General features: G+C 35.4%; 1 protein-coding gene across 1 annotated transcript in view; it reads left to right on the top strand.

Moving 5' to 3' along the window:
• The first annotated feature begins 995 nt into the window (after window positions 1-995).
• The window catches only part of LOC311069578 (zinc finger matrin-type protein 4), a 111,004-nt gene continuing 98,346 nt past the window's right edge, over window positions 996-13,653 (top strand). The window contains 2 exon segments of the mRNA XM_084092823.1: window positions 996-1,414; window positions 1,417-1,421. Coding sequence (XP_083948949.1) covers window positions 1,360-1,414; window positions 1,417-1,421 — 60 coding nt within the window. The 5' untranslated portion in view covers window positions 996-1,359.

Below are 13,653 nucleotides of genomic sequence, written 5' to 3'. Positions count from 1 at the left end.
TGCCTGTATAATAAGTTTGATTTAGAAGCAGTCACACTTCTTATTTGGAGTCTGAATTAGAGAGGGAGATACCTGTGAATGTGTGTATACAAGGTTATAATAGCTGTACGGTCTATAAATAGTATAGGGTGAGTTCAGTAAAAGTGGGACATCAGGTAAAACAGGGGTTTAATGATCAATTGCCATTTAAATATCAGGAGACAATCATATAAAATCATCATGTTTCAATCATGTTTTTTCTTGACATTATTAAGATGGTGGTGGTCAAGCTTCACCATCTAAATAATCTCAGCAAACACCATAGAAAAGCAAATGGAATTTTTATTTAAAAAAAAAAAAAACTCTTATAAATAAACCTCATGAATGCAAATCACTTCCACAAAGCGTTGATTGTATTAATATGACCAGAAACGCAGTAATTGATTCCAGAACTAAATGTCATGTATGCCATTAATAAACTAATATTGAAGTTTTTAGATATCTCAACACAACATCTGGCAAATGTTCATTTATCTGTACATGTCCAAACAACGATAATTCTGGGTGATATTAGATATTACAAGTTGTGACAATTCTAGATATTTAAGTATCACATTTTTGTAGCAAGGAGGGCTAGTTTATTAAAACAACAACAACAAAACCTAGGTTTCAGCAAAAAAAAAAAAAAAAAATGGGCAGATAAAGTATCTCCAGTATTTCCAGATATAGCAGTGTAACATGTCAAAAAAAACAAAAAACAAAACAAAAATCAAATTCATTTAAAAAAAAAAGTGAATCATGTGCCTGCCTGTAAATATGGTAATTGTGACTTACAAAACGTACCATGGTCCTATATGATTTATGGCATTACATTCTTTGGTGTAGGCTACCATGTACTTTACCAGGGTATACAAAAACAAACATGGTATATAGGCCTGTATACCATATAAAAGTATCTAGGCTAGTTAGCCAACAGTTTATTCTCAACAGGGGAGCCCAGGATATAGCAAATGAGCTGCGAGAATGATACCCGCGCGCGTGTGTGTGTGCGTGCGTGCGTGTGTGTGTAATCCATATCTCTGCAAGTAGTATCTCTGGATTACTGACGTGTGTGCCCGCGCTCTTATATCTATTCGCTCTCGCTTTACGCGCAGTTTGATGGCGTCGCCGCGCGCTCCTCTCTGCGTTCTTCGACCATCACTTATTTATTAACGGCGAGGATTACATATTATGATAAAACACTGTCGGGATTGGTTCTACAACATTTTCGCCAAAGTGTTCTGTGGAAACTGTATCTCCGCTTGAGCTCCGAACCGAGCCGTGAGAGATAATAGAAGAAGTTTGCTGGATACAGGTGCGATCTCTCTCTAACTCCAGCTGATGATCACAGTCACGGATCTGGACTGCCGGATTCCAGTAGATCATATCAGATCTAGCTCAAGGTATGCTCAGATACACACTAGTATAATGATGATGGTGATGCCGGTTGCCGGTTAGAGTTTAGCCACTCAGTGCAGGAGATCCTCACAGTGATGCTATTTACAGAAATAGGGAAGAATGGGACTAGTTGTCATACTTTTTACTTCAGCAAATATTCCTCAGGGTTGGATCGATGTGGAAAACATACACATACCTCAGAGTCTTGGATACAAAAAGCTATTTAACATGTTCACCATACACAGGAAAAACGCGATACAGATCGTTGAACGCACATTGACAGCGGGGCATGTTGTCAAACTAAGTTGCCACCATGGGAATCTACTCTTTCTCGACTCTGATTGGAGAAGAATATCTTTTTTTTTTAAGTAAAAAAAGGGCATCTTCCACAATTAACATATCAGTATTAACTGTATAGCAAAATGTAAACAGTAGGCTACAATATGTGACACAAAAATAACGAAAAAGCATACAATGGAGATGTCAAACTAATGATTTGGCAAACACAGTTAACTTTTCAGTTGAATTTTTTGTTGAATTAAGTTAAAATATCCTTATTTACAACTCTTTTGAACTTGGTGTTTGAAACCAATATACTTAACCACTGCAAGAGAAAACAAGTAGGTTTTCAGATATTTTTCAGATCAAACTTTTCACTCCTCAGTGTATCATTTTCATCTTCTTCAAATGTTTTTCTTCAAACTAGTGTCAGGCCAGTGTGTCTGAGTACCAGACACTGCAGTAAACTGAAGTTGAAGTAGTATATACACTCTGAGCGGTTGAGAAACCTGAGAGTGTCAAAGTTTAAATTACATTGATCTTTATCCATTAAGACTCTTATAAGCGCATCCGCAGAAGAGCTGCCTGTCAGTGTCATGTTACTGCAGAATCTTGAGAACATGTTCATGTTAACAAGATGCAGAATATGTATCATCCGCCATTGATTGAAAAGAGCAAGAAGTGAGCAAATTACCATTTATCACGGATGTAGACAGAGTGCTGTAAAGTCTGTTTTATGACCATTTGAAACTAACTGAAAGAATAGAACCATGCTGACATCTTCAACCTCTGCCACCTTGATTCATAATGTCCGCAGAGTGCACTATACTGCCAACACTTCATGCACAGTGTTATTTACAACACACTACATACTTTAACTCGAACAGTCCTGTTTCTGTAGCCTTGTCTTTTGCTTTTAAACGGACATTTATTAGAAGTGTGTCCAGTGTGGGTGTTTTGTATGGTTCGGGTCAGAAATTTGTTACAGTCCTGTAAGACCTGCTGTCTGATGCTCATCTATGATATATTTCCATAAACTTTCACATTGTGCTATTTAGTATTCAAAACAGGTTGGGCAGCTTAATAGTAAGGCATGAATTGACTTATATTTTAATTTTGCAGATGCTTAAATATTCAACTGTACACTAACTGTATATAATGATATATATATATATATATATATATATATATATATAAACATTATCAAACACTAAGTTCCGGAATTCTGATTGGTTGAACGTGTGAGCAATAATGCACTTACAATTGAACATTCTTTGACTTCTTAATCCAGTTCCTTCATAAATATGTTTCCCGTCTTTCGTGTCATTGTGCTGAGTAAGGGTTTGGCCTTTTCTGCTAATTTGTGAAAGAAAACAGCATGCAACAATAGATCATAAATAAAATGCATGAGAGCTCTATTTGTTAAAGGGAGAGATCACCTAAAAATGAAAATTCTGTCATTATTTTCTCACCCTAATGCTATTTTTCTTTCTTCTGTGGAACACAAAAGGAGAACTGAAGGACTACTTTTCAAGAAGTTTTACAAGGTCACAGTCAAGCTCCAAAAAACACAAACAAACACCATAAAATAGTCTATGTGATCCGTTCGCTATATTGCAAGTGATCAGTCAAACAATAACTTTTTATGAGGAACACACTGACATTTTAAAGTATTCACTGAATTTCCACCTCCTCCAAAGCTCTGTGATTCACCAAAAATATATTTTGAAATGACTTTTTTTTTTTCATTAGTAGATAAACAATCCCTTGAAATCATGTATCATTTCAATACTAGAATTTACAGTAGGGTTCATCCTGTATGCTTTGTTGAACAGTCCATTCTTCTGAAATCTGCTTCGTTTTTTTTCCAGGTTTTTTTTCTGGGTTTGGCTGTATTGTTTAATACTTTACACCTCTGGATGGCAGGTGCATTGGGCTTTCAGTAAGGAAGATATATTTGTCCTGTGCCCTCTGTGCTTTATCTATGGTGAACAGGGATTCTCTCGCAGCTGTGACACCCGTCAGCGGTAAATGATAGATATGGTGCTGGTGCGCAGGGGGAAGTTTATGGAGCAAATGATTTGCTGTACCATGCAATACGTGAGCCACTGACTCTCCTGCTGAGACTCAATGCAAGAAATAACAACAGACCTAAAATAGACTTTTAATATGTGTGTGTGCAATGCGTGTACGCAAACCCGCAGCTTGTGTGGATGTGCACAACAACATATTTTCTATATTAACTACTGTAGTAGGTTAAAGGATAATTAGGCTGTTATTCGGTTGTTTTATGAAAATGACCACCATGACCCATCCCTGTGTGCTAAAAGTGAAGTTAAGATATAGCAGCAATTTGAGTATCCCTAATTATTCTTAATGCGCTTGGTGTCAAAACCCATGAGGCCTCCTTTAAATACCATATTTTTGCCTAATAAACATAATTGCTCCATCTCAGAGGGATTTATAATTATGTTCCTCTTCTTTTCTTTTCTTTTCTTTTCTTTTCTTTTCTTTTCTTTTCTTTTCTTTTCTTTTCTTTCTTTCTTTCTTTCTTTCTTTCTTTCTTTCTTTCTTTCTTTCTTTTCTTGTTTTTTTGTCTAAGACAGGCTGCTCTTCTGACCATGTACTCTAGTTTCTCAACACTGCTCCATGGCAACAGGCATGACGATCCAAAAGCACGCATCTTTGGTACATCTCCTGAACTGCATTAATTATTTTTCACACTAATCATATGCAAACCCCCCCATGTCACAGTTATGAGATATGTTGTTATAGATGTAATGAAAAGACATTTGAAAATAAAAGATTGTAAATCCTGCAGGTTGCCAGTGCAAATGATAGATCTGATCTTTTCTTCTTGAGTGTGCAATCCGAGATTGCATATTAAACAACATCTATTTTAAAACTAATGCTATCATGTAATGCTGAAGAGCTTTTTTTGTGGTTTCTGACAATGTCCTGTTAACCAGAGACATATAAAATAGTCTGTCCCTGCTTCAGCTGGAAATTCCTTTGGTAACTAAGATGTAGATACTGTAACATTTGTATTTGTGTGTGTGTGTGTGTGTGTGTGTGTGTGTGTGTGCATGTAAGCTGGATAACAGGAATATAAGCTGAAAATGTGAGCCAGTGTGTCAAGAGCTTTGAGAGGTGACACAGAGTTCTGTGGTTAACATTTTCTTGCTCATCAAACATGTTTTCTGTGCTTTCTATTTTATATTTTACATCTATTTTATGTCATATTTTCTGTAGAAAATGTAAATGTTACCCGGCAATGCCTACCGATCCCCCAAAAACTATTGTATCATATCATATTCTCTGATACCCTCCTTGTAATTCATTGAGATTTGTTTACCCATTTGGTCCACTAGAGGCGGTATAACCAACATCTATCATTGTGTAAGTGATTTTAGCATGGTAACAATATACTGTGTACATATATATATATATATATATATATATATATATATATATATATATATATATATATATATATATATATATATATATATATATATACACACTACTGTTCAAAAGTTTGGGGTCAGCAAGATTATTATTTATTAATTGATTATTTTTTTGGAAAGAAACTAATATTCTTATTTCAGCAAGGATGAATTAAAAACATTTCTAATATTACAAAAAAAATCTATTTCAAATAAATGCTGTTCTTCTGAACTGTATATACATCAAAGAATTCTGAAAAAATGTATCACGGTTTCCAAAAAATAGCAGCTCAATTGTTTTCAACATTGATAATAATAAGAAATGTTTCTTGAGTAGCAAATCAGAATATTAGAATGATTTCTGAAGGATCACGTGACACTGAAGATGGAGTAATGATGCTGAAAATTCAGCATTGTCATCACCGGAATAAATTACATTTAAATATAATAAAATAGAAAACAGTTATTTTAAAATGTTCATAATATTTCCCAATATTACTGTTTTGACTGCATTTTTGACCAAATAAATGCAGCCCTGGTGAGTATAAGAGGCTTCTTTCAAAAACATTAATCTGATCCCAAACTTCTGAACGGGATATGGCATTTTTCCAAACCAATTAATGATAATCTAGTTAGTGACTTAAACAACACTTTAAAAATGAAAGCGACATTGTTATTTGACTTATTGTTTTAACTTCATGGAAGCAAACAAAAATGTACGATTATTTACAAGAGATGAATAATATGTCTCAGTGCTAGAACAAAAGTTAGAAAGACTAAAAACAGTGAATAAAAAATATGACTGGAAGAGCCAATAGCCAATGCATGCAAAGATTTATGTCGGTCTGACCTTACATCAGTTGAATTCTATAGACCTTCTAGACATTTGTTATGACATCTGCTTCAAACATTACAATGCTCATGATAACTGTCATTAACTCCACATCATCCAAATCCACATCACCGACTAATTACTCTTCGACAGCGATGCCATAGAAATATACAGTTCAAACACAAACTTCTAAAGATGGTTGCGTGTTTCTATATACACATATGTTCTATATTATACTTTTTTTTTGTGTAAGTTACTGTATGTTTTTGTGCCTTTATTAGATAGGACAGTGCAGATGAGACAGGAAAGCATGGGGTGGAGTTGCCGAAGGTACAACTGCGCTATATGTCGGCGAGCTACCCACAAGGCTATTGGCGCCATTATTGCACAAAGTTAAATGTTGCTAGGCATGTTACATTGTGTCTACACTGGCCACAACAGCCAAAATGAATTCACTCCCAATATAATCAAAGAAGCTATCTTTGATCTACACTAAAGCACCTGTCAGTATCAACCAGCATTTGGATGTGATGTTTCCAGCATTTTGGGATATCGCATAAAAAACGCTGGATGAAAACGCCAAGATGTGCATAAATTCTAAAAATGCACATAAAAACTTGTTTGCTCAATTGAGTCGGATACATTTTTATCCGATAAGAAAACATGTGCATGAACTACGATGGAAACACATTTACCAAGTAAATTCCTCGATGCGCATCAAAGTGGTTTGGTATAATTACCTGTCAGAACTGTCTTACGCATTTCCAAAGCGCAGGCATCCAAAAGCAAGATAACATGATCGCGTTTATTGCGTTTCGTCTGCATTACTTGCAACTAATTAATTATATACAGAAATTATAATATACAGTAGCTTCTACTGCAGCTTTTTCCATTTTTCTTATTGATATTTTAGAGCCAGTTTATCAGGAAGTGGCGATTTTGTTCTCTTTGCCTCACTGGATGGAAACGGTGCTTTATTCGCAAATGTTTTATGCAATATTCTCATTTTATCGCATAAGTTAAATTCGCAACATTGGATGGAAACACAGCTAGTGACACTTTTGTATAAAATGAATTGCACTGCAATATAAATGATATAGAATAATGCATAGCCTCACACAGTAGGAAAGTAAAAGCGCACAACTAGTATATTTGAGTTTGAGTCTTCAGATACTCATGCTTTGGCTGTGATCTCCCTCGTGCGACTGGGGTGACGGCTCTGTATGTTATCTGTCTTTCGTCACTCATGCTTCAGATGTCCAGTGAGAGCTGCAGCTCATACTGCTTTGAGTCATAGACCGCATGCTCTGGTGTGAACGCACCAACTGGATGAAAGGAATGCGAGTCTGCCTTTGTTACAGGATTTTGTTTGTTCTCCTTCCATCTCTCTCTCTCTCTCTAATGTTTTGTTTACGCTTTTAATGATATTACCTCAAGGTAAGCCACACCACCGCTGCTGGAGGAAAGGACATTGCTTTGTTCTTCTAGAAATTTGAGCAGCAAACACTAAAAAGGGAATGAAAAATGAAGAAAAAGCCCTGATTTATCTCTTTGAAACGGCTGAACACATAAGGGAATAACTCAATAAATAAAATTATTTATTATTTACTCATCCTTATGTTGTTTCAAATGACTTTGTAAAACAAAAGGAGTAATGCAGCAGAATGTACAAGCCATTTTTTTCCATTTATTAATAGTGAACAGCAATCTGAACTTCAAAACGAAAAAAAACAAACATAAATGTATTGTCGAGTCAAGTCACATTTACTTATGTGATGGATGAAATGACTTTTGTTGTTGTTTAAGTTGTTATTTTATGCTTGTAAGTACAGCTTTTATATATTGCACTTTGGTCCATTTGTATAGTTGTAAAAGTGTTATATTAATACATTTGTAATGTATTGAGTTATTTATTTAGCACTTTATACAATACAGATTGTTTCAAGACAGCTTAACTGTAGTAAACAAGAAAATAATAGTACTAATGTTTTCAAAGTTTATGATGAAATTATGAAACTAATACAATTCCAGCTCTAAAGCAGCTCTAAAAAGACAATAGTGTCATTATTTAGCTCTAGTTCAATAAACGTGTAAATGTTGCAAAGTTCGTTAGCTATGAAGCAAACTCAGTTCAGCTACACTCTCAGAAAAAAGGTACAGCAGCTTTCACTGTTCAAAAGGTATACTTTTGTACCATATTTACCCCTGAAGAGCGTATATTTAGTACACATATTATTACCTAAAGTGTTCTTTTGGATGGGTACCACAGACAGATCTTTTGTTCTGAGAGTGTATAAAGCAACTCTAATGAAGATTTCATCATTCAGCTCAAGACAGTTCAGTCAATGTTGATTCATTTAAGTTCAACGACAGTGTTGATGTTGTAGCATGAGGGTATAATAATAGAGCTCCATTAGGACTTTTATTCCAGGAAAGAAAGAGATTCATGTGGGTTTGGAATGACTTAAGGGTCCAATTCTTACTATTAACTAGTTGCTTATTACTAGCATGCATATTATATTGGCTTTTTATTAGAACTTCTAAAGCACATATTAATGCCTTATTCTGCATGACCATATTCTACATCCCTTAATCCTACCCAAATCCTAAACTTAACAACTACCTTACTAACTATTAAATAAGTAGTAATTAGGAGTTTATTGAGGCAAAAGTCATAGTTAATAGTGAGAATTGGACCATAATCTAAAGTGTGACCGTAATGGTACAGTAATTTGTGGGTGAATTTTCTCTTTAACCTATGAGAAAAGGGTAACCATGAGGGTGCAAAAGCCAGTGACGTGGGGCTTCAGGGCTGCTCCATGTTTCCTGGCACATGAGGAGCCCAATGCGCCAGCACCCCAGCGGGCGACGCAGTCTTTCTGCTGTCACTACATCATGGAATCTGTCCTCAAATGCTGGTGTCCCGTAGGCATAGCTGGTTCATCCCCATATGCCTTTCCAAGAATTGCATATGAGGAAAACTCAAATTCACAAAATGCCCAGCAGGAAGTGACGCACATGACTGTGGGTTTAACAGGCATCTGGCAGTCGTATATTTGGCTTTGTGGGGTGAAAAGAGGAAGGAACAATGAATACTGTGATTGACAGGTTTACAAACAAGGGCATGGCAAGGTGCTTCAGTAAAGAGCTGAAAATGAATGAAGTTTTTTACTGCAATGCATCTTTGCAGTTATTGCTTCATGGCTATTTTTGGTCTTATTGCTGACTGAGGCCATATTCTCGTGACATTTTAGTATTATAGCACATTCAATTAAGATGTGTAAGATCTTTCTAAAATAACAGCCTAATGTAATGGACAGTCTCTTTACGAGGTACTGTATGTGTGAAAACGAGTGGTCTTAATTGTTCTTTAATTATGGCTAAACAAATATGAACTAAGTATGATCTTGCTTTAATCCTAATTAAGATAAATCCACCATTAACGATAACTGACCATTCTTATTTTTTATTTGTTTTATCTGTCCAAGCCTGTGCCCGGCAGATAATAAAAAGTGTATAGTTTGCATTTCCTGAAGTTCTTGCAATGCAGCAAAAGTATAGTCTAAAACGGTTTCAGGCTTTGGTTCTGCAGATACAACGCCACATCAGCGCTGGTTTGCTGATGAAACTCACCATGCATTTTACTTTCTATCAGCAATGCATCAATACATAAAGCAGTTGATGAGATGATTAAATAGATGTAAATAAATGCAGCATGTAAATAAATGATTTTCATTGCATGTAAAAAAGTATTAAGTAAATACAAAACAACTCTAATTGTCACAATTCCTGTCTCATTTCCCCTTAATGACTTTTATTTTCCATAGCGATTGATTACCTTCACCTGTTCCTCGTTAGACCCTATCTCCGCAGTTTGTTGTTGGTTGTGGTCTTTACATCCCAGTTGTAAAGCTGTTGCGTTTTTCACCCTCTGCCTTGATTTGTGTTTCTTGTTTGGATTTCAGTCTTGTTTAGATTTCTGCCTTCTTTAGATTATCTTTGTTGTGTGTTTGTTAAATAAAAACTGCTGAAATTAGGTCCTCGCCTCACCTCGTCCCTGACGACCACAACACAAATAATAGTTTTGGGGAATTTTGTCTGTAAAGGAGTGTGATGTGAGTGCGACTTTGAATAAAACTCAGTTGTCATTTTAAATTAAACTGAGCACTTTAACGCGCCTAAGACAGTAAGGAATATGAAGCAGAAAGATTTTGTTGGAAGTAAACAGCGCTCCTGGAGTCTCAAAAGGACACATATTCATAATGCACATGATAACAATAAGAAGCTTTAATATATAGCCAAAGGTGCTGTGATTTTCTTCTGGAATATCACACAGAAAATATGCCCTGACAGATATCACTGAAATTGGTGCCCTGAGATATCACCTGTCATCGTCAAAAAAATACTTCATGATGCTGTTGTTCAGCCAGTCAGAAGATTTGGAGACAGCCTCTGCATGTCAGTCATTTTGAGCGTTCGGTTTTGTTGATAGGTGTTTGGAGGGAGGATTGTTAAGGGAGGATTGTTAAGGGAGGGTGGTCTAATTCAGTGACCAAGTCGGTGGAAGTTAGCGAAGCAGCTTACGTTGTCTTGCGCGTAGATTTGAAGGTTGCGTCTCAAGAGACGTGGTAGAAAGAGCGTGGCATTTTAGAGCGTCCAGCTCTTGGTGAACAGAAGTCAGTGTGGAGTATGGAAATCAATATTGGTATTATCTCGAGGTTTGAGGTTGCATGACCCTCTCAGAAGCACCTGTCTCAGTTTTTTCATTTTGACATTAATATATCAGAATAATGAACAAACCCTTCGGCCAAAGTGCTAATGGTTTCCCTTTAGGAAATACATGAATAAACAGACTTTCAGCGTTATCGTTTGAGAGCATGTATCTAATATACAGCTGATGTGTGCTTCCCATCATTCCTAGAGAGGGTTTAGCAAGCAGGGCTAATCCTCTGTCATCTTGAAAGTGGGGTAAATAGGCATTTATTCAAAGCCTTTCTTGGAAGCTCTGATATCAGCTGCAGCCCACATTTAGCCCCAGACCGTATCCAGGGCATTGTGAAATGAACCAAAAAAACCCTCGAGAGCGGAGGTGTTTGTGCAATAGCTCGCACACAAACTGAATAATGGACGAGATCGTGGAAAATATATCTGCGCTACACACTAACAGCCTACACAAAACATTAAGCTGCAAGTTTAACAGAGGGACATTAGCTCTTTGGTGTCTTTCTCTGCTTGAAAGAGGGTTTCTCGTGGCTCTGATTCCTATTTGGACTGACATGCTGTAGCTCTGTGGTGGGGGGTTGTTCATCCAGCTTGAAGGCTTTTGTTGCTGTGCCATCTCCATCTCTCATCTCTCATCTTTGCTAGATATGGCCAATCTCACAGAGAGCTTCCACTGATGGGCATGATGAATTTGGCAGGTATAAAGACAGTGGAATGCTCCCGAAGGTCAAAGACTCGGGACTGTCTATAGTAGTGATGAGTGGGAGACTTCTGAAATGAAGAGGCAATGCCCCTTTCTGGATTTGGGCTTTAGTTCAGTCCAATAAAATGTAATGTTTCAGCTCCATTTGACGTCTACAGAGTTTATAAGGAACATAACTTATCTTACACTATAAAAAAGTAATTATTCCTATAATGTTAATAGCCTATAATAATTTACATTCACATTGTATTTATACATGCACATTAAAATACTAGTAATTCAAACCATTCACATCAGTCACATAAGATTTCTGCATTTTTACTAGGACTGTCAACAGATTTTTCTAATCTATTTTCAGCCATATGTACATTTACGTAATATAGCCTACCGATTAATTAATCGCAAATAATGGCATATGTCATCGCTTGTTGAGAAAAGTTCCCAAATTCAAATAATAATATAGATTTTTGAGACAGATGAGTAAAGCATTAAATGGACATTTAAAAAAATGGCTTTAGGAGTCACACTTGTTTTCCATGATCATCGCATCGCATTTTTTAAATCCTGAACCAAGTTGCTGTCTAGCCTCGAGACCCCAGCATTATGACGTTTGAGACATTTTTTGATTTTCGTCTGATTCTGTTAATGGTTGTCACATGTGATAGCCTACTGTTTTGTGTATGATTTTTTTAGTAAATCAAAAACCTAAAGCATGACCAAGCGATTGAGTCGATATGAAACAGTTATTTTTGTGAATCAAAAACCTCATGCTACCAGTGTAGTCTGACTCGGTTATGAACTGAATCTTTTTAGTGAATCAAATGCATACTGTACATCTAAAAGCTTACTGTATTTAAGGTTAATGATGATGAGTAGTTAAGAGTTTTGTCAGTAGTAGGATATTTTATAAAAATGAATGAAATATGTACACATTTTTGTTTTAAAAGTATATGTAAACGCATCTTTCACAAAAAATGTTGTACGTTTATTATTGAAATAAATGTATCGCATCATATTTGGGAATGAAATTGCATTTCTTTTGTCCTAATATAGTGTTTCCTCAAAATAACTATTTTAATTAATTTGCAATTGTTTAATTCCTTACTATTCCTTTCTTTACAAAATTAACCTTCGGGTCAGGGGGCATGATTTAATGCAGTTCACTGCATCTTTAACCTATTATTCATTAATGAACACAACACAGCACATATTCCATAAATGTGTATTTTTGATGTAATGAATGTAGTTTATGTGTCTTGGGGTCTTAATGATGTTTCTGTCCATCTGAGGCGTTCTTCTGGGGTGTCTGTAGTCTGTTAGTGAGCTTGTGATGCTAATGTTCTGGTCCATTACCCTCTGAAATGAAAGCTTACAGTAGCTCACTGCTCACTGGAGTCCTCAGTTAATACAGCACCGTATCTGACTATGCAAATAGTGAGAGGAAATAATCTATATTAGCTCACTGACTGCGTGGCCTTTTCAAATAGCCTTAATGACCAGGTGGGTCAGTACACCGTATTTGCGGATCGATCTGAAATTTAAATGTCACTGCTTTCTGATAGAGTTTGCTGGTTTCAGGAAAATAAAAATAAATCATTTATGAACCGAGTGTGTTATACTAAGTATAATAAAATATTATACGTAGATATATATATATATATATATATATATATATATATATATATATATATATATATATATATATATATATATATATATATATACTAAAATGAAAAAAAATTATACCTCTATAAAAAACACGCATGAGCCAAAAACTGTACGATTAAGATAACCATATACTATAGCATATAGCTATGATTATGAATCTACAATGTCTCATTTCGCTGCTTGTTCAATTCAAGATCTAAGATCCTAATAAAAGTCAGTTGGAAATGTAAAAAAAAAAAAAGTAGTCATTATTTTCTCTGTGCAGTCTTTCTATATTTGAATGATAATCAAATGAAATTCTCACAAAATTAAAAAAAAATTACACAATATTACACAATACACCCCCCCCCAAAAAAAAAAAAAAAAAAAATATATATATATATATATATATATATATATATATATATATATGATCCATTTATACATCTCCCATTGGGTCAGCTTTGGGTGCTGCAGAGATGAAAAAAAAGATTTGATTTAGTTGCAGTAGTAATTCGATTCATAACAAAACTCAAAAGAAACCAACATATCACAAAACTTTCCTAATCAAAAATGTAGTACATTATCACCATATCTTGTTCTAGCTA

Source organism: Abramis brama (genome assembly GCF_963993115.1).
Source record: "Abramis brama genome assembly, chromosome: 19".
Lineage (NCBI taxonomy): Eukaryota > Metazoa > Chordata > Actinopteri > Cypriniformes > Leuciscidae > Abramis > Abramis brama.
The sequence above is the reverse complement of the archived record's forward strand: the minus strand, read 5'-3'. Positions and strand labels throughout refer to the sequence as shown.